The sequence below is a fragment of the Vanessa atalanta genome, chromosome 16 (genome assembly GCF_905147765.1).
Source record: "Vanessa atalanta chromosome 16, ilVanAtal1.2, whole genome shotgun sequence".
In the NCBI taxonomy this organism is placed as follows: Eukaryota; Metazoa; Arthropoda; class Insecta; order Lepidoptera; family Nymphalidae; genus Vanessa; species Vanessa atalanta.
Genome location: NC_061886.1, coordinates 4114996 through 4137485, shown reverse-complemented (window position 1 = coordinate 4137485; position 22490 = coordinate 4114996). Strand labels below are relative to the sequence as shown.

General features: G+C 31.8%; 1 protein-coding gene across 2 annotated transcripts in view; it reads left to right on the top strand.

Moving 5' to 3' along the window:
- LOC125070162 (MOXD1 homolog 1-like) overlaps window positions 1–22490 on the top strand; it is a 69846-nt gene that overhangs the window by 43418 nt on the left and 3938 nt on the right. For both annotated transcript variants that reach the window (XM_047679896.1, XM_047679895.1), the window contains exons 3-7: window positions 17105–17254; window positions 18629–18787; window positions 18957–19269; window positions 19814–19915; window positions 20127–20290. In XM_047679896.1, coding sequence (XP_047535852.1) covers window positions 17105–17254; window positions 18629–18787; window positions 18957–19269; window positions 19814–19915; window positions 20127–20290 — 888 coding nt within the window. The remainder of the gene's footprint in view (window positions 1–17104; window positions 17255–18628; window positions 18788–18956; window positions 19270–19813; window positions 19916–20126; window positions 20291–22490) is intronic.

Below are 22490 nucleotides of genomic sequence, written 5' to 3'. Positions count from 1 at the left end.
ACCGGGCCAGTGTGAATAGGACTCGCGCACGAAGGGTTCTATATCATTCTCTATAAAAATAGCAAAAAAAATCATGTCTGTTGTATGGGAGCCGCCCCTTAAATACTTATTTTATTTGTTGTTATAGCGACAACAAAAATACAACAATTGTGAAAATTTCAAGTGTCTAACTGTTAAGGTTCATGAGATACAGCCTGGTGACAGACAGGCAGACGGACGAACAGCCGAGTCTTAGATAAATAGTCCGTCGTTTGTTTGGGTAAGGAACCCTAAAAATGGACTAACAAATAAATATAGCCATTTTATATGAGTTAATTTTTACATTGAATTATTTAAATATTCTTTACCAGATATAATCTTTTAAATACGATTTTTTTATTAAATAACGAACTCTATCAAATAACACTTTGTTTAGATTTTAGTAACAAAAGCAAGCCATTCGATTGAGTTTAAAAAAAGTATATAAAGTATCCCGCCGGCCTGCCAATTGGGATTAACTTGAAATCTCTGTTTATTTAACCCAGGAATTTCAAACTTAACCCAATTCGGCTTTGTTTTATTGCCGGTATTAAATTACTGATTTACACTCAATTATTATGGACTGCGTTATACTCACTTCGTGGATTATTATTAATTATTTACTATTATTGATATTGAATCGTTGTCTTTTGTTTCATTTAAATTTTGATCACAGGAAAATATATTTTTTTGTAATAGCTTGTTATGATATAAATATTAATCGTCAGTATGCCACAATATGGAAATAATATCGTCCCCTGTGCCTGTTACACTGACTAACCTTCAAATCGGAACATAATAATACCAGGTATTGCTTTTCAGTGGTAGAATATATAATGAGTGGGTGTTACTTAACCAGGTAGCAGCAAGTAAAGCCTTGTTCGAGAGTGATTTGAACCAAGGACTTCTTACAAATAGTCTTATAAGCCACTACATTGACGAGTTACGTCGTACCTTAGACTTTTTTTATATATTTTTAATAACGCATTAGTTTATCGGTAACCTTGATTATTACTTAGACCGCAAACAGTAATCTATATCTATTGGTTACATTTATAGATACGACAGGTGAAACTAACCGCTTATTGGTCAGGTGCTCTTCAGACGGCACGAATACTTTGCCAATGATATACTCGTATATTTTTTGATATACTAATATTATAAATAGAAGCCTATTTGTTCTATTCTTGCTTTGTTTATCCTAACGATATTGAACTTCTTGATGGTTCTAAAATGTAATATGTTTGTATTATAATCGTACCTTTTTTTGGCCTTTCGGTTCGGATGAGTTTGAAGCGAACACTACTAACGTTATTACCAACAACTATTCATGAATGGTTTTGTAACTAAATGGTCTTCAGAAAATCAACGATCTGTAAGTAAGTCTTATACAAATCGGACTAATGGATTTCTGAGATTAGCACGTACAAGCAAACAGACACATAAATAAATTATTCAACTTTATAAGATTCATATAATTACATTAAGTATTTTATTAAGTTATGAAGGTCGAAATAGGATATGTTTATTACGTATAAAATAAAATCTATTTATACGGACTGAGCTCCGATTTTAGACTAACTCGTAATACTATTTTGGGAACTAGGCCTAATTTATCTTAATTATACCAGGAAATAACAGCATAGCGATGGACCGAATACAGTATATTATAGTATTGTTAATGAACTTGTTATATACGTAATCAATGTACATATATATTTCATCTTATAAATACTAGATGGCGTTGTATCAAATTGTAGATAATTCTTAATCGCGATGGCAAGATTCGCTAATTGTTTGCATATAGCATTTACGAATTTTTTGAATAATGATGATTACAGTGGCACCTAATAGTTCTCCTCCTAGATCCTTAGGATCGACTGAGCTAGTTGTTCACTTGTTCTGCAGTACACTTTGTATGCATATATATCTATTTTATATATTATTTTTTATGTTGAGACTAAGTACCACTTGTCTTGATTATGTGTTCACTATTTTATCAACGATAAATAAATCAGACATGTTATACATTTACGTAGTGGTAGGGTTTTGAGCAAGACTGTATGCGTAGGTATCTACCTACATTATATCTTCTACCGTCAAATAGCAATACTTGATACTGTTGTCGATAAGGATGAATGAGCTAGTGTAACTACAGTTTGCGGAAGATAACTTTGTAGTTTAAAAAATGTTTAATATATAATTATATAGTTATATATAGTTCCAATATATATTGACAAACACTTACCATCAGGTGAATAATTCGCTATTACGCTTTACAATACTATAATTTAAAAACGACATTTTATATATTATGTTCTGGTTTTAAATATTTTTGGGGTTCTTTCGTGATCATGAGCTGACCGTCAGCTGGTCCAATACTGTCGAAAATGGTCACAGTTTGTACTCTTTTTTTTTTGTTCTTCCAATCTAAATCAAAATTCCATTCCAATCAAATATTTAGATCATAATTTTGAAGCTACAGTAGTTCCAAATTAATGTTCCACTTTGAAAAGATAAAAACTCAGTAGTTAATTTGAAACAAATCAATAGGTAAACATATAATCGTATAACACTTAATGTTGTCTTAGATTTTCGCGATTATTACACATTGAAATAAACTAGTTTTTAACGGATTTAATCGCGTATATTAATTATTTTAACATCCCGACGTTTCGAGCACTTTGCAGTGTTCGTGGTCACAGGGCAGTCTGCCCGTGTCGTAATATACGCGATTAAATCCGTTAAAAACTAGTTTTATTTCAACGTATAACACTTTTTAATAAGAAGTCAAATGTGATATTAATATTACGTGAAAAAGATACGCAAAAAATGTCTTATACACCTTAAATTCATTCATATTAAAACTCAATGATTGATCAATGATATGGGTTTTTCAAGGGATTACGTGTAAAGCCATACATAACTCGGGTTGTATGACGAATGGTTAACCACTAGGGTCTGAATCCCGGTTAATGAGAGAGAGTACTGTCGACGAGAAAAGTGTAAAAAAATCCATATTTAAAAAATTAGTAAACTCTTTAGAACCCTTTTTATCTTATACATATGTATGGTAAGAAACGATACTCCTGATAGAGTACCATTGTTAGTGGAAATTATATTTAATAAAGCAAATATAAATTTGATTTATTATCTACTTATATAAGTACCTATCCTCATATATAGCCCAGCATCAGATGAGAATAAATGCAAAAGAAAGAAATAGAGGGAATAATATTGCCCTTCGGCATTTTTCCGTTAAAACCTAGACATAAGTGATTTTATTCATCTTGTATTTTAAAACGCTGTGCGTGCGAAGAATACGTGCGCGGCTACAGTTGTGTGATTAGCACTTCAATACTATATTTTCCCCTGCGACATATAAAATATACTCTACTTATAAAGTTCATCAGAACTCCATTGCAGAAATATCGGTATTAAGATCGTCTCTGTGCATTTTACTATAATTATAATAATATTATAAGGTCAAATAAACATTGAGTCACAGTAAACATACTAACATACAATGCGACCTTGGATCTAGAATCAGTCTCGTAACCGACTTTTTCCGATGAAGTTAAACAGAATAACATTTTATTCACCTATTTATGATTTTAATATGTACATAATTCAACGCTTTTATGGAAATGATAAAAGTCAGTAGGTATGGATGTGGAATGCAGAAAATCAAATAAAACCTCTTTGAACGTTGTAATACAGAAAAAAAAGTCTGATTGCATCGTGGAAGAAGGGACTAACCGATGGTGTCTTTACATTGATAACATAAATAAATAATTGGATCTATACACACATGCATACTTATTATACACATAAATAATATTAAAACTAAATCAAAGCATCGTGCAATATATGTGAGACATTTCTTTCACTCCAATAATACGGGAAATACAGAACAGTATGTGTGTCATAGTCCAAGGTTACAGTAACCCGACCCAACTGAAAAATGATCAGGTGTAGGGATCTTACGAAGCTTTGCGTTCTCTCAGACACGGGACTATAATACCGCCTATATTTTTTAATTTAATAAACGGCAATTTAAAATAAATTAGTTCTTAAAACCTTACGTGGCATCTTTAAAAAAAAACACTGATTCAATTTAAATTTCGTACACATAATCTTTAAAGATATGTAAATTCGCAAAGCTATTACGAGCATTTGCGAAACTTTTATAAGTACAATATTAGTATGCGAATCGTTTTACATGTTACCTTTTCTTAAAAATACGTATCAGATCTAACGATCGAATAAATTAGGATACTTTAAATTAACTAAATTAGTATTCAACATATCGTGTTGTGCCGTCATTGCTTCGGAAAATCCCGATTCTATCATTTGTGTGCACGACAGTACTTAGCCCCCTTACACCCTGAGTACAATCACGTAGAGATGACTCATTCGATGTTTTCTTGTCACATATTGACGTACCAGTTGAACAACAACGCGAATATTAGAACCATGTTGTACTCGGTATTGATTAGTCAACGATGCAGTTCCAGTGTTATGGTTGAAGAGAATATTTCGAAAAGGTTCTAAGATGCTTTTTATTTTCGGTCACGGGTACAAATTTTACGATCAACTATAAAAATATTTTGTAGAATACGTGTTATTGTTTTAGTCTTCGTTGAATACTTATTAATGTATTTTATGATAATGTAATATCTTCGAGGAAATACGATATGTCGTGGTTTCATTTGTTTTTATCTTATTTATTACTCACTTTGTAAAGTTTGTTGCGATTATGGAACCCAAAAAATCCACAGTACTGATATTTTGCTACTAATTACTAATGTTAATATTATAAATGTGAATACAGCTAAACAGCTGTAAGTAACACGATCATCCCAGCCGTTTTTGCTTGAGTGTTTAGATGAAATTTGAAATGGTGATAACTTACACTCTGATTTATTACTTAGGTTATGTAACACTTGAATACAATACCCCACTTTGCCTTTAAACGATGAAAACACGGGCGGAAGATGATTGGAGTGATGATGATATCTTACTAAAGGATATCGATCATGAATGTGAAGAGAGACGGACAGCGCAAGACATTAAATACATTATATATACCAGCTTGGCGAGAACTTATGTTTTTGTAAAAACTTTTTTATATAATAAATAAATAAATTAAAAAAAAAAAAAAAATTAATGGTGCAAAAGTGTGCGCAATAACAGAAGTCATAAGCTGCCGGGGTCCCCTACAACACAACTGAAAATAATTCAAGCGTAGAGAGTCCTGCAAACACCACCTAGTTTCATACTACGGTATGCTGTTGGGAAAAAATCCAACAACTTTCTAGATGAATCTGCGAACTTAGACCGATGAGACTCATATATAACTTGACTCACTAGACTTATGACTAAGGGGATTGTTGTTGACATAGGTAAACAACAAAAAAATATCAACCATCAATATTCATTCAAAACATTTTATATGAATAATCATAGTCATAACCTACTGTTAGACACATTCCTGACAGACTAAATCATTTCCAAGAGAATATTACATCTAAATACACCGATCTTTATTGAAAAAAATAATTCCCACAGAATATTAACACGTTTAAGCGAAACGATAAGAAGTCAATAAATATAATTTTAAATAAAATCTAACTCCCGATTTTGACGCATAATTTGATAATTTTATGGTTAATTTTTTTTTATCGCGTCATTAGATTCATATCAAACTCTCACGTTCATACGGTAAGACCAGTAACGCATGTGTTAACTGCATTCATTAACGCATTTTCACCTGGCATATTAACGCACTTATAACGATACCATTGCATTATGGCGACCCGTTACGATTTAAAATTGACAACTGTTTGTCTTAAACGCTAAGTAAAATATGTTAGTGATGTTATATACAATGTACATATATACCAAGTTTTATTAGGTAAGCGGTCATTGCAAACATTTATTGGTGAGTATCTTTGAATGTTTCGAAGTATAGTCTGTATTTATTGTAATTTAAAAATTTAAATTAAAAGTAAACCAATAAATAAATCTCGAGTGAAAATTAAAGTAAAGAATTATAAGTCACGCCGTTTGCCGTTATAACATAAGAGTCGGTCTTATAAACAAATCGCGCCAAAAGATGTTTCATATCAAAAACCGTTTTTGATCAAATTGAATGTCTAAATTCGATATTTAAAATTTTATTTAATTTGAAGTCAAATCGTATTCTTGGCAGCTGTCACTACGTACGTTATGTCCAAAGAGTCAAAACATGTGAAGATTTCGTTACACGTCACGTAATTTTCGGTCGACACGCTTTAAATTCCATACGATACGGCATTTTAAATGAATGCAGACATCACACTTATGGACGAATCGTTGTTAGAATAGATAATACAGAAGTTTCCTTATAAATAGATCTAATCAGACCCTTTCCTGTAATAGATTCCCACAAGAAATTGTCATTGTCACGAAATACAATGCCGTTTTAAGTGGTTGGAAGTTGGATGCTCTTGTTATGTTTTTCATGGGATTGTTATACGGAGTTTAAAGTAACTGTGAAAGGTACTTTCGCCGTCAATCATTTTAAGAAGAAGGTATATTTATATTTCCACTGCCTTGCCCACAAGTCAAGCATTAGTCATGTTTCTATATGTTCCAATTCAATTCTTATTTCACATTATGAAATTTTGTGCTCACTATGAGTGTGCGAAACTGTCCTCTCCAAACACTTTCACAAGTTCGCACTTGGGCCAAAACTATTAATTTGTAAAATCAATTATTACTCCAGTCTTATTACGTTTTCACCGTGCTGTTCAAATGCGGGTTGAACAATGAACAAGACAGATTTTCAACCAACATATGCAGAGTATATAGTACTCTGCGGTACCTTCACAAATTATATTCCCTAAAAAAACTTGTAAAAAACATATCTTCTTAGAATTTCATAAAAATAACATTTGATTTAAATATTAAATTAACATTTTAATTGGAATTTGAAAATAGAATATTAAGTATTAAAAAGCAGTTATTTATTAGTACATAAACGCTTGAGTATTATCGTTCGAAAAATAGAACGTATATAAAATTTAAAACAAATCGATCGATATGAGCGAACGATACTATAAGTATGGGACGTGTAAAATCGAACGAAACGCTTATCTCACTTCGATCTGCCTTGCATTCTTGCTATATCTTACGAGTACATCAATACACAGTGATCCGTGCATCAATACCATGCCTCTGGATCAGCGGATTGAATCTTTGTATGGATGGAAATCGCAAACAATAATGAATTATATATCTTATCAATATAATAATACGTTATACTATTCCTTGAATTTTCTTCTTAGTTTAGCCGTTTTCAAATCTCGATATATTTGAAAACTTTTTACTAGCATATTGTAATTATAACATATAATTTATTAGTAAAATAGAGCTTTGTTTCATTGTTAACGAGATTTCTCTGAATAAAGGATTAAATATTTGTTTTTCTGTGTATAATAATTGCTTTTGTTATGGTTAGTAATATAATTCAACTTAGAATTAAATTATTATAATTATCAGATTAGAAGATATTATGTTAGATTATAGATACCTACTTAACTTAATATTAAGGCTTGCAAGTCCATCTTGGAAGGTACCAGCCAATAATCCGAGATTAGAAGATATTATGTTAGATTAAAGATACTCTCCGCTTTGTGCAAGTCCGTCTTGGAAGGTACCAGCCAATCATCCGACATTCTACTGCCAAGTAGCAATTTTGTGTTCCGGTTTGTTTGGGTTTATGTGACAGTGTAACAACAGCCACAAGGGACATAACAACTTAGTTCTCAAGATCGGTGGTTTATTGGTGAAGGAAGGAATGATTAAAATTTCTTACTGCGCCAATGTCTACGGGCAGTACATGGCCCATTTGCCAGCCCGCCTACATTAATAAAAATTAAGAAATTATTGTATGTTTTCGTAATGATATACCTTAGTATTAATTATTTCTCTGCGACCAGACGGTAGTTAACTTTTAAAGTGCTTCTAAGATTATAATAATAAATTTAATTAGTTCTAGGAAAGTTACAGATATTTTTTTCAGTAAGTTAGTCAGCACTCTCATAATTTGTCAACATATCTTTGCTTCAAATTTCACATTTAGTACACGTTGAACTATTAAAGCTATTTATATATTATATTTTTATTTATTTTTTTGTTTCTGACGTAATAAATTATTTATATTTGCTTTTATACCTCTGTTACGGTTTACTACGTGATTAATTCAAAACATGAGGTTCGATCGAGGTCATACATAATGCAAGGTGCACGGCAGACAGACAGACACCTGCAGTTTAATGTTTATACGTAGAAATACAAGTAGAATTAATACATTTCTTTCCCACGGTGCAAAATAAACTTTATATTTAATATGTAGAGTCTAAATTTGCATACATATTTATTGTAATATGTTACTCTAATATCATTGACAGAAATAGTTGATATTTTGTTGACAGTTTGCTTAATGATTTTAATTATTAGAATTCATTATGAACAGAACTACTTTAGTATTGAGCAGCTGTGGTATTCACTAAGAACTCACTTCGTATTTCACTAGTTGTCTGACGCCGAATTCATTTAATAAAAAATATATCAGCTGTTTTTATATAAGCTACTTATTACATTTTTCGTGTTCTACAGTAACATCCTTTATCTGAGAACGCGTATGTAAGATAAATTCGTGTTTTGTTTTTGTTCGTTTGGTAATACTATATGTATAAACAAACATATGTATGTGAACGATAAAGACAACAGTAGTAATTCCTCTAAATCCATTGACTCACAAATGTTATTAATAATCAAAATTAAATCTTCCAATTCCACAATGAAAATAAAGGAATAAGGTTGATGTCATAAAATGTTCCACCTCCATTATAATTAATGTTTGTTATGTGTGAATACAGATTAAAAATTTGATTCGAATTTGTTTTTTTTTTTGGAACAAACTATTTAATAATGCAAATTAATTATTAATGCATAACAATAACATGTTTGTCGAATAATTAGGAAATCCTTCTTTATAGCCGATCTTTACATATTTTTTAGTAAAATTATTAGTGGTAAACTATAGATACTGTTTTTTATTTATTTGTTTTTTGTAAACATAATGCAACTTATACGGACACAGACAAACACTTATACGGACTTTTTAAGGAATTAATCAATATATTTTTCTTTCTCAAAGTGGTAGGTAGGTGGTGAACATTTTATTACAAATGTCTATGGGTAAATAACTCGGTTATCTGCCATCCTAAATAATCTAAATGCCATCTTAAATCAGTTATAGGAAAGTATCGGGATCACATTCATCATTCGAATTCACATGGAATGCTCTGAATGAGTCTACTATCGTTTGACGTCAATGTTTCACGGTTATTGTGTTGAAGATTCACATGCGCGAAACACCACGCGTTTCTCAAAACTTATTCTTTTGTGTAAACGTATAAGGAATTTTAATGCTTCCGTCTGAACTTGGAATATATTCTACAATAGAATCGATTGCGCAATGTCGGCTTGTTTCATAGACGACCATTTACCTGACGTGGTTCCAGATACCCTATTCTTGGTGTATTGTTATTGACGGCCGTCTCCGATATGTATCTGCCCTTTGTAAAATATACATTGGAATTAGTTGACTGTATGAAACTTAATTTTCCATTTGAATAAATAGAACGAAATGAAAAATGTTTCCAAGAAATTTTATACAATTTTAATGTCATTGACCTTTTAAATTAACCAATAAAAATATTGTTATTATTTAAAAACTGTTTGTGTGGCTGCTTGGTATTTTTAATTTTCTCGGTTAACCTCTTATTTCCGGTCTGAAAATTTTCTAATGTACCATTCAAATCATACATTAATCTGGTTTTATTTATAATATATATACATTTATAATAAATTAAAATTGTACACAAATGTTTGTTTTTAATAATAATTTTCTAAGTAATTATATTAAACTCAATTAAAGATATGGCTCAGCATTAAAACATCACTCACTAAGTTACTTTAAATATAATAATGAAAATACAATAAAAACGCAACAGAGCAATGATACAGAAAAACATCATTAACGGATACGTGTTCGACATTACCGAAATAAATAACAGTCTCTTTGATTGAAATGAGCAATTATTTATCTTAACCGCATTTAAAGAATTATATCGATATCCCATTTATTTTGTCATATTGTTATTTTTTTTACTGTATTGGCACGGGCATTAAATATTTTCCAAATGAGCTCCTGATGTTAAATGGTCACCTACGTAAACAGACATTGGTATTTTAAGAAATATTAACCATCACTTAAATTTCCAATGCCTTGCGATCTTCAATGTTACGTCATTTGGGTCTGTTGTTTCAAATTGGAACACAGCGTTACTAAGTATTGATGTTTGGCGGTATAAATTATGATGACTGGGTACCCAGACGGACTTGTACAGACCCGTACTATCAAATAATTCAAGAAATGTTCTTCTGGTGTCAATTCTTCTAGTTCCTATACTCCAAAGTATTACCGATAATCTATACTAATATTATAAATTACTTCAATTGATGGTAGGGCTTTGTGCAAGCCCGTCTGGGTAGGTACCACTCATCAGATATTCTACCGCCAAACAGCATTACTCAGTATTGTTGTGTTCTGGTTCGAAGGGTGAGTGAGCTAGTGTAACTACAGGCACAAGGGACATGACATCTTAGTTAAGGCCGGTGGTTCATTGGTGATGTAAGGAATGGTTAATATTCCTTACAGCGCCATTGTCTATGGGCGGTTGTGACAATGAGCCACCTTGTGGCCCATTGGGTCGTCCGTCTACCGATAAAAAAAATAATATGCTAAAGTAATTCAGTCTGTCTCTGTTTCTCAGCTGAACCACTGAACTGAATTTGATAGAATTTGTTTATGCTCGCTTGATAAGTTTCACGATCAACCCCTAAAATGCAAGTAAAGCTGCGGGGGACAACTTGTTCGAATATAATTAAATTAAGTTTCAAAACTACTTGTGTAAAGTTTATTTTGAGATTTGTCTCGTTTCTCATACTTCATCACTTCGCCGTCATTATTGTTATTAACTGCGACCGCATTGTCCTCGTCGTATACGATAAGATAAAAGTGATCGAACTCTTTATTTAAGTGTATGTTATCTGTCTTTGTTTGTGCCCTCTTACTAATATTATAAATGCGAAAGTTTGTGAGGTAATTAATGTTAATCTTCCACGGAAAAACATCTGAATACTTTTTAAATAAGTGTTGAGTAAGTCGGAAAAAAATCTGTCACCTATAAGCTATTTAGGCGTGCGCTGTGACACGAATGTAATGAACCATTTTTTAGTACCTAATCAACTCTATGCCTGAGTGATATGGGTTACATATATTATATTGATAATTTATCATTTTATTTATCATTAAATTGCACCAATTAATAAATTAGATAATTAAATATATAATAGCAGAAATTGTTTGTTAATGAGACAACGTTGTATTTGACTGACTCATTCCATACGTCTATTTAATAAAATTATTTTGCGTCTGGCAAATGAATTATTTATTATTTACCTTTTCATTTAAAAGTTGTCATAAATGTTATGAAAATTTATTCTTGCGTTACATTCCGGTAAATTCTGATGCGCAATTCGCGTTGCTCACACGTCGACGGGCAATTTATACGTGAATCAACTAGAGATCAAAGAGCACTTTTGTTTTAATCCAATTTTTTTTTTTCTTTATAATAATATTTGTTCTTCAGACCGAAATTTCGCATCGCATTCTCCAAAGAGTAAAACACAAGTTAGTGTGTTAGTGCACTTTACAAATCTACTTTCTTTCCTCTCATCAACATCTCACAAATGAAAAGCCATCAGGCATAGTCGTATTCGCCCTTTAAACCTAAATCCAACAATACACAGAGACAGGATTGCTTGGAGCAATGTTCGCCCAAGCTATCGGAATTGTGTCAACGGTGAAATGCTGTTGATTGATTTATTAAGGCAGCTTTTTAAAATTTTGAATTGAATTATTTAAATATCCACTCGAAGTTTTTCTTCATAGCGGTAGTAATAATTGAAAAAAATAAGTAAATAATTGAAAAAAATATTAAGTCCTTAAAAACATACAGAATTTTTTAAAACCATATTGAGAAAAAATAATTATTATTAGAATATATTGTCATGTTTATCCAAGTTATTATAATAATTCATCAATCAGCTGATCGTATTTATTCCATTGCCAGGCGTACGTATAGATATTAGCGCACTCTGATAGAGACATATGCCATTGCATCCTGTCTGCCTTCCGCAACCAGTCAGGTCATCGCGTCTCTATGCTATCAGTCGGTCTTGCGTCTTATGTCATTGTCTCCACGCTAAAACTTCTGATATTATACATATAGAATTCGTAAAACAATGACGTATCATCAAAACATTAATATTGCAATAAATAAGTACAGCGTTTTTAAAGTTTTGTTGTGGGTTTGGGGTCATAATTTTTGTTTGTGTTTTACTATGATCGTGACAAATTGTTTCATTAAAAACTACTGACATTTTTGCAGTTTTTACTCTACTTTTCAAAACGAAGGTAGCTTTACATTGAATTCAACAATGTAATATAACGATTTAAAAGTGCTATTATAAGTCTACTTGAATAAAGAATATATAATATATTATTAATATAAGTCTATGTAGAATTAATAAAAGCGAGCGTGCAAACCAGTACTTGTGACAGAGTTGAATCTTTTTGCCCGAAACTTTTTAATAAGATACGTTGTACCTACTAAAATTCGACCTATAATTTTACACCTTGCTCATGTAAAGTTTCATTTAAAAAAAAAACTTATTAGATGATTTGCATCATTTAATAATTCGTATGCGTATTTGTTATCAATTTTGTAATGACTCGTTTATATTTTAAATAAATATATGATTAAAAAACACACACACAGAATTCTTATCATGGGTGCAAATATCAATGTTAAATTTATTTACGTGTAACGGTATGTGTAGTGAAGCATTCAATTTTGGTAAATCGCACGGTTCGTCACTCGATGGGTAAACGTGATTTCATGCGAGAATCAACTATGGTAATTGATGAATTGGTGACCCCAAGTTTATTCTACCGTGAATCAAACGTTACTGAAGGAATTTCGTTGGCAAAATGTTGCCTAAACATGTGATATTTGGTATCAAATATAAGTCAGTGCTAGAAAATATAAACCAATTAGGCGGTAACTTATAGGTAGTGGTCGGTGTGAAGTACCCAGGGTGGGTACTATCTATCGTTTCATATTCTACCGCCAAACAGCAATACTTATTATTATTAGTATTGTTGTGTCCCGGTTTTAAGAGGCAGTAAGCGTCAGTGTAACACTGTTGTTATAAAGGACATTAAATTTGTTCTCAAGGTTAGTTAATTAAAAAAAACAAAGCAATTAAAATTGGCTTTACTATTTAGGCTGGTAAATTAGGTTAGTGCGGGATGGTTAATATTTCTTTGACACTATTATCAATGGGGGTGGTGTCGACTTACCTTTACATTTACCAGTCTAAATAGAAAACACAATTTTAATTGCATATTTTAATTTTAATAATATATTGATGGTATCCTGAATGACTTCGGTCTTTCTCAACGGTGCCAACTCCGTTGAAGGTATTGTCATCTCACTCTGATAAACCTATCGAACGGCATTCTGCCACTACCAGAGACAGTTCAAGCGCAGGAGCAACAACTTTACGTCCTATCCGAGGCACGGAATAAATTCCGGACTTCTATTGAGAATTTATATGTCAGAAACAATGTACAGTAACTACTTCTAAATTCTAAAGTACAGACTTATGAAAATAAAACAACTGTGTAATTATCATAGCAATATAATATAACGTATCATTCGAAGGAGTCAGCAGTTATATGATGATATTAGTCATACGTCTAAACCTTGACTGAATTTATTCTACCGAGAAACAGTTAAACAAGTCTCGCCTTTGTTTTATTACTTAATACATTTAAAAATAGCTACAGTTCTTTAAAATATGTACTCATATTTTCTTATTTCTAACTGGTGGACTGGCAAATGGGCTAATTTATGGTAAGTGGTCACCACTGTCTATCTATTGGCGTTGTTAGAGACACCCTTTCATCTTCAATGCTCCAGGAACTTTGGCAATTAAATAGTTATGTCCTCTGTGTCTATAAGTATACTGGCTCACTCACCTTTCGTCCCGAATCCAAAATATTATGTAGAGTTGTTAAGCACTAGAATAAGTGATGAGTTAGTTGTTACCTAGACGACCTTTGCACAAAGCCCTATAACCAAATAAAATAAATAAATTCATGTGAATTATGTCTTGTTAAATATTGCCTACTTTTTTTATTATTAGCTTTTCAACTATGAGCTCTTAACGAACTTTAGATTTTGAAATGTTAAATTAAGATATTTATAATCAATAGTTTATAATTAAATATGTGTCTGGGCTATTTACAAGCTATGGCCTCCTCTCCCTTTGAGGAGAAGATTTGGAGCACATTCCACCACGCTGCTCCGATGCGAGTTGGTGGTCTGGGCTAAAAACGAAAACAATTATAATGGATAATCGTCGATTACGTCGTCTTGTATTATATAGATGTAAATCTGCTGTATAGCTCACCGAAAATAGTTATGTAGAACATATCTTCTATCATCAAAGGCTCTTTACTGTGTGTACATATTTATTGCTGTACTTCGTATAACTTTACTTCCTAATATTTACACCATATTATTTATTAAATTTAGGGTCGATTGGTAAATAATACCTTTTGGTGCGATTGCATAATTTGTATGAATAAAAATATTTAATATTTAATATTTTGTAATCGTTTGTAATTGTGCTTGTGGTGTACAAAAAAGTGTTAAATAAAATAAAATAAATAATAAAAAGGCCGGTCTGAAGCTGTTAGGACCTCAACTGTTTCTGTAATCTACAACCCGGATCTGTCGGTCTGCAAACACCGTACTCATATTCCAAGATATGATAATAGTAATAATTTTATTTGTTTTTTTACACGTATTTGTTAACGACAAGCTATCCGGTAGATGGTAGATAATAATCGTTCAATGTTAACGCGTTATTGAATCGCAAATTAAATTGTTACTAATGAAACGTAACATGTGCTATGCCTTGAGTTAGGGTTATCACTGTGGATATAATGCAATTAAAAAAAAATTAGGATTTTTTTTAGTAAGAGCTAAGATTATGTAGGTTATAAAAATATAACTATTGAGTTCCTTGCGGGTTCCTCTCGGTAGAATCTACATTCAGAACCGGTAGTTTATTCAATTCAATCTTGTAAAATGATGATGAATGTTAGTCTAAGGTATATTTTGATTGTACTAATTCCGTGTTGTAATTAGTACAAATTTTAAATATATATCATTTTAATAAAAGGTATTTTTAAAATGAAATAATAGTTTTCAGGGTTTTTCTTATGAATATTTTATTTAAATATAACATTTCATGACGTTTTTTTTTAAAGCTATTACTGTTAAGACCGTATTTTATATCGACAGCCCTGTTTAGTAACACTCAGAAACAGGCTTTTGCATGAATTCAGCGATTCGACGCAGAACGCCAGAGGTTCCCACGACTCAATAAAACCTCTTTATATTACATCCTGAGCTTAATTGTTGTGATTTCAACTCACCAGACCCGTTTCGCAACGTTTTCCTGCTCGCTTCCTATAGTAAAACAAATAGGAGCTGATAGGGCTTCGATAGTTAGCCTTCACTTTGCGTTTCTTTTATTCCTATGTGTAATTATAAGTCTGTCTCGCTCGTGTTAGTCTTTAATGAATACGTTTGAGACTTAGTGTAAAAAGGATATCAATAGATTTGTAATATTCGATTCTGATACGTCAGTACAATCTGATTTTTTCTTTTCATATATATATATATATATATATTTAAATATTACCTACAGCAGCGTTTTTGATGAATGGCTTGCAAATACTTTATTAAAAATATTTAACATTTCATTGCATTTAAAAAGAAACATCCTATTAAAAACGAAACAAAAGGTCACGGATTATTATCGTTGAATTAAAGTTTAACTGTACGAAATGAATATATTTTTTCATTCGTATAGCATCAACAATGCGTAGGAACGCTGACATTTGGTAAATGACACCCCTGTCAGTACACAGGGCCAGGTGCTTCTGGCACGTGCGATGCGACATCTGCCGACGCAAAAAAAAAAACGAAAATAGTATAGGAATTATTATTATTTATCTTTATAGCACACCTCTGCCTCTAGCGCATCTGCCGTTTTACGTTCAAAGCCCTTTCGTCAGCTGTTTCCAATTGAAAATTAAAACTACCGTCGACTTTAATCGGATAGCTATGATACATCTTATTGCCTTGCATTAGAATTGATTTTAGCTTGACAGGTAGCATATTGGTCGTAACAATGAGATAGATTTAATAAGGAGTTATTAAAGATAGACTGCTCCTTTTGGAAAGTTGACCCTCGCCTTTATAGCAATGTGGATGACGAATGCAGACGTGAGATGGATGCCGAATTAGTGCGATTTTGTAACTTATAACAGAAATCTATTTCATGTTTTTGAGTATTTAGATTAACAAGCACTGTTACTAAAAATTTATAGATATAAAGTAAATTTTGTATAATATTTAGTGTATTTTTACTTCACTTAACTTTGACTATAGTTATTTAAATATTCGTATATATTATGTTTTTTGTCCATACGAAGTCAAATCAATATTCTTAAATTTTCTTATAACATGAATTGTATTGGAAAATATTTCCTTTGAAATTTTTCTACACTAATGGTTAATATAAAAGACGAATTTGAATATGAATGAATCATAAAAGTATTTATGATGTTATGAGATATGATGATATCAGTATATTATTTGGGACAACCTCTCCAGACCAAAAATACCAGCGTAATTCAAGTGACCTTAGAAAATTTCAAAGAACGTCCACTGTTTCCATGATGCGATGGAAAGATTTAAGGCGATAATATAAGTACCAGCTCCACATATTCTTTGAAATTTAAATAATTCGTATCGATTTGCAGGACTGTCACGGACTAGCGTTCGATGACCGGGCGGTTGCGGACGAAGTGCAGAACTACGAGATGGTATTAGGCTTTCAAAACGACACGCACACAATCGTGGAATTTAGAAGACAGCTGGACACGTGTGATCGACAGGACTTCGTTATTGGTGTGAGTAATCATATGAGGATTTTTTTATATGTGTGCTTTTTCCATATATACATAAAAAGGAATTCTATTACAAGATGGTCAGTTCAAATATATTGTCGCTATAATATTCTTATTATTTTTATTTCCTTTACAACATTTATATTTTTATCGTAAGTTCTCGTTACTTCAAAGTGACATTGCCAATTCGATCAGGGACCTACCAGGAATACGTTCTCCAGCGGCCGGACTTTAGTGATACATTTCAATAGAAACACTTGACATTATATTATTATAGTAAATACACGTTGTATTAGTGTGCGTGTCTCCAGTAAAAAATATTTATACTTTTTGATTTTGCTATGTAAATGATTACACGAATGTGTGTACTTTTTGATACGTTTTTAAGTTCACTTTAGTTGTAATTTCGTGAGGTATTTGCGATTTGCACTTGAGCTTAGTAGTGTGGATATGTATGTTTGAATCCATATGCGTCAGTTTGCTTATCAGTAAATTGCAATATAATACATTCCAAGAAGTTTAAGTTTGTATTACATTGAATTAGAAAATGAAACGACATTTCAATTAACTTTATTTATACATCGATATGTTTTATGTAATAAGAGAAATTGGCTTTAGTATTTAGTGTAGACTTTTCGGGATCTATAAAAGACTAGCTTTTGCCCGCATATTCGCCCGTGTTGGAAGGGGGAAGATGTTATGGCTTGTATATAGTCATCGTATAAGCTATCACAATTCCAAATTTCATTCAAATCTGTCCAGCCATTTTGAAAGACATACAAACAAACAAACATCCGACCATACACATTCATAATATGAGAAGGATAAAATGCCTCTTCAAATATATATACATCCTTCATTTATTGAATAAAATGTATTACATTTTTTTTTTAAATATATTCTATGTGTTCTTAATGAGAAAGTCAATCCTTTTCTCCTTGTCTCATGTAGTTCTAAGTCTTATTTCATTCCTTGCATACTTACTATGCAAAAAGGTTTTTTAAATATCTGGTCGCTGTGCATATTAGGACGTTCAACTAAACACTCCAGCTTCATGCTATAAAGTATCTGTTCCACCAGGTTCATCGTTCAGGCGTTCAACGTTACTGTTTTTCCACCTTAGGATATACCGTGATGTTATTAAATCCATACTGCTTGTCAATAATAGGCTAAGTAAAATTTTTTTTTCAAATAATGCTGGCTGGTAATATCGTTAGTACGTTCAGACAAAATCTTCTGGTCTATAAAACTAAATATAGATTATTGATATTTTATTTAATTGTGAATAAAATAATGAATGAATGAGAACCAGAAGTATTAAAGACAGATGGATCATTAATTTCACAGAAGCCTAATTGTCTTTTATTTCCATATTAGGAAGACACAACCCAAATTTTATGGGCGCTTGGACCAGAAGGCTCGGACGGTGAACTTCCAAAACATGTTGAGAGTGGTTCTCGACCTCTGCGATTATTGCAGCCACTGCCCAAACCAGACACTATACCACTAAAACATTGGGACGTTAAAATTAACAATGTAAGTATAAATATTTTTGTTATTTTATAAGTAACCTAATAAAAAACAACGACAGAGTTGATTGTCTATTCAAATAGAATTTTAATAATTTTCGCCATTTTTTTCTATAAATATCAATACCAAATTTTGCAAGCAGCAAATATCAAAAATAATATTGCTTTTTTTTCAGCTGACAATTCCTCATGTCATGGCAACATTATTTTGGTGCAAAGTTTTTAAAGCGCCTGAATTAACAAAGAAGCACCATATAGTTGGCTACCAACCTTTAATAGATAGTAGACCAATCAGAAATGGAAAACCAGTCCAAGAAAAGAACAGTCTTTCTCCTGTCCATCATATGGTATTATATGAGTGCGCTGAAGACCATGATAAGCGGCAATGGAATGAGTGGTCTGAAAGTTCTGGATTTTTTGGACCAGCTCGACCGGGAGAGTTGGCGACATGTGTAACTCCCATTGCAGCTTGGGCTATGGGTTCTAAGGGTAAGATACTCACATCATAGTGTAAAATAATCGCACATCAATAACATTCTAAACTTAATCAATCTTTGAACTATATAATGTCATGAAAAATATGTTTAGTACCAAAAATATGTACTTTCTAAATATAAAAATATACATTGGATTATATACTTAAACCGGATATTTCCAAGAGTCTTCGTTTCCTTGTAACATTTACATAGGTTTCAATAAATACCGGAATAAATCGCAACAGAAAATTATTCAAAGAATTCCCATACCGTGTTAATTTCAAACTTTGTTTATACACTGCCTGTAAAACGTGTGAAATATTTAAACGATTCAAACATTTCACTTAGACAAACTAAACTTCCTCAGCTATGACATAATTTAAATCACTATTACTGCCTACGCTGAACTGCAATTTACGTCTTAAACATATATATTTAGCGTCGAATTTCCTTGGGAACTCTTATTTGCATACACAGTTGATTTTGAACTTATATTTAATTGTTTTAGAGGCGAATTTGGTTTGAAATTCGTTAAGTAATATTGTGATTGTTTACAGGTGAATTCCTGCCTGAGAACGTTGGCATCCCGCTAGGCGAGAAAGGAGGAGTCTCCTACTATATGCTTGAAGTTCATTACGACAATCAAGCGCTTCATGAAGGTAAGCACTTAACACCTTAAACCAGGTTAATATTATTTGTGGTCTTTAGTAATTTTTACTTTTAATATATTTCGTTAGTATCTATCAGTCCATAAGATTTATATTCATATCGGTACATCATGACTAATTTATTAAGCACGCGGGTTAAGGCTCAGGCTTCGATTCTAATCTGTCCAAAACGTCATATCTAAATATGGGGTATTTTATTCAGTTTTAGATAGTTCTGGCATCCGTATCCACTATACACCAGCTTTACGAGCGCATGACGCCGCGCTCTTGGGTGCTGGTGTGGGTGTCTCCGCGCTACACGTCATACCGCCGAAACAGAACGCGTACAGAACTGTGGGGATATGTAGTCCGGAGTGCACCAATAGCGTAAGTTATAGAAGTCTATATTATTATATTTTTACAGGTGCCAAAGGGCTCCATAATGTATGATTCTTCTTATTGCCCTTGGATTTGCTCACTTTTTAGGAATTTTCAGTTGTCAGACTTAAAAAAGTAGCGGATTCCTTGGAGTTCAAACTTGTTTCATACCAAATTTTATTTGATTCGGTTCTGTGGTTTTGACCATCAAAGAGCGACGGACAGACGGACTAAGTTACTTTCGTTTTTATAAATTGTTTGTATAGATAAAATTTAATATATGTATGTATATATAGTCCCAAATATTAATAGTATTGCCGGGACAAAGTTATCTCACTGGATATAATTTGAAACAAATTCCATTATGCCGTTTCCATTACGTGTTCGACTTGTTCTTTACCGAAAAAGACGAATTATTATAAAACAACAATAAGTGTATAGTAAAGTCGTGCGATTTTGGTTGAGTTCCACATGTATTTACTTTAATCTTACCAGACCATCTTGCCTTTTTCAAGAGATAACTGAGGAAGAAAACCTTTCCAAACCCTACATGACGGTTGCAATGGCCTTAATGTTAAATTGATAGCTCTCAAGTTTCTCTCAATCTTCCTTTTCGCTATCTCGAGCATTTGTATACCAAAAACGCAAGCTCATAACCCTGATTATATTTATTTTCACAAAACGTTTAAGATAGTAAAAGTAGGGTACGGGATTTATTTACCTTAAAACCTCGTTATGAATTGCTCGATAATTTTTATGACTAGAAATAAAATAAAGTTTTTACAAATGTTTTTATTAAAGCGTAATGTTAATTGGTGTCGATATTTTTGGAAATCTAGTCTTGTTCTAATGCTTTTCTGAACAAATCGGTGTCCTTCTTTACGAGGCACAGGAGAGTGACACTGGTAACTTACAAACTTTGGGCAACTTTGAGGGATCAAAAAAACTATCTCGCGGGATTTGGAGATATCATAAGTTGAATATTTTATTCGCTTCTAAGTCTATGGGATGTGTGATGATTAAAGTTGATTAGTAATATTGAAATGTTATTTTTACATATGATACTAACTATGATAATATTATAAATGTGAACTTTCACACACAACTCTGTCTGTCTGTCGCTCTGCCGAATCAATGAACCGAATTTGACGAAATTTCGTATGAAGCAAACTTGAACTCCAAGGAAGGACATAGGCTACTTTTTTGCCTAATACATGACAACCGACACCTAAAACGCGAGCGAAACCGCGGGCTACTATTAGTTGATATCATTTACTTTTCTTTAATTTCTATATTTGTCTTAGTAAGCCATCATCATCATTAATGTCAACATTTAACTATTCTACGAACGCTAGCGAAGATCTGGCCCAAGATATGACTAGATATTTTTCTACGTATATGCCTTCCTTCATTATAAACAGTTTATGTAGACCACTATTATTAAATCCACTATATTATATATAATCTACTCGTGCGAAACCGGAACGGATAGCTAATTATTCTAAAAACATTAATTGTCAATCGTACTAATTACAACGATAATTGTTAAATTAAATAAATATTCATAAGTTTTCCCATAAGCCGTTAACTATCAGCTAAGCGTCGTTGCGAATGGATTTTGCTTAACTATCATAAATATTTATGGATACCATTAGAGGCATGGCTTTATGCATTAAACATATTACATATATTAAATTAATTTGTGGATTACTAACGGTACTTTGTGATTTTTTTTTTAATTTTTATTGATTACAATGTTACAATGAAGATATGTATAATGACAGACGTATTAAAATGTGAGATATTTTGGAACAATTAATAAATAGTTCTTATAAATTAAATTACTATCTTTCGTTTCTAACTGTACCGATAAGGGTGTGACTGGTAGTAATGTGTAAAATAATATAATAAATATTTACTAGAAAGCCTTTTGGCTTTTAGTTAGTTTTAAAAGGTCTTAACAACACTCTTTTCGTTTTTTTTTTTACTTATTTTTTTGATATAAAACATTACATTTGATTAAAATGAGGTACTTATCCAATATATTGTATCTCATTTTCTGGTCTATTTTTATAACTTTTACCCTTTGGAAGATTCTATTATAATAAAATACATATTCTTTAGTTTGTCTTTTAACTCCGGATAAGTTTTCCAAGAAATGTATGATAATATTTTTATATTCAATTACGTATTTGATCATTTATTTTAT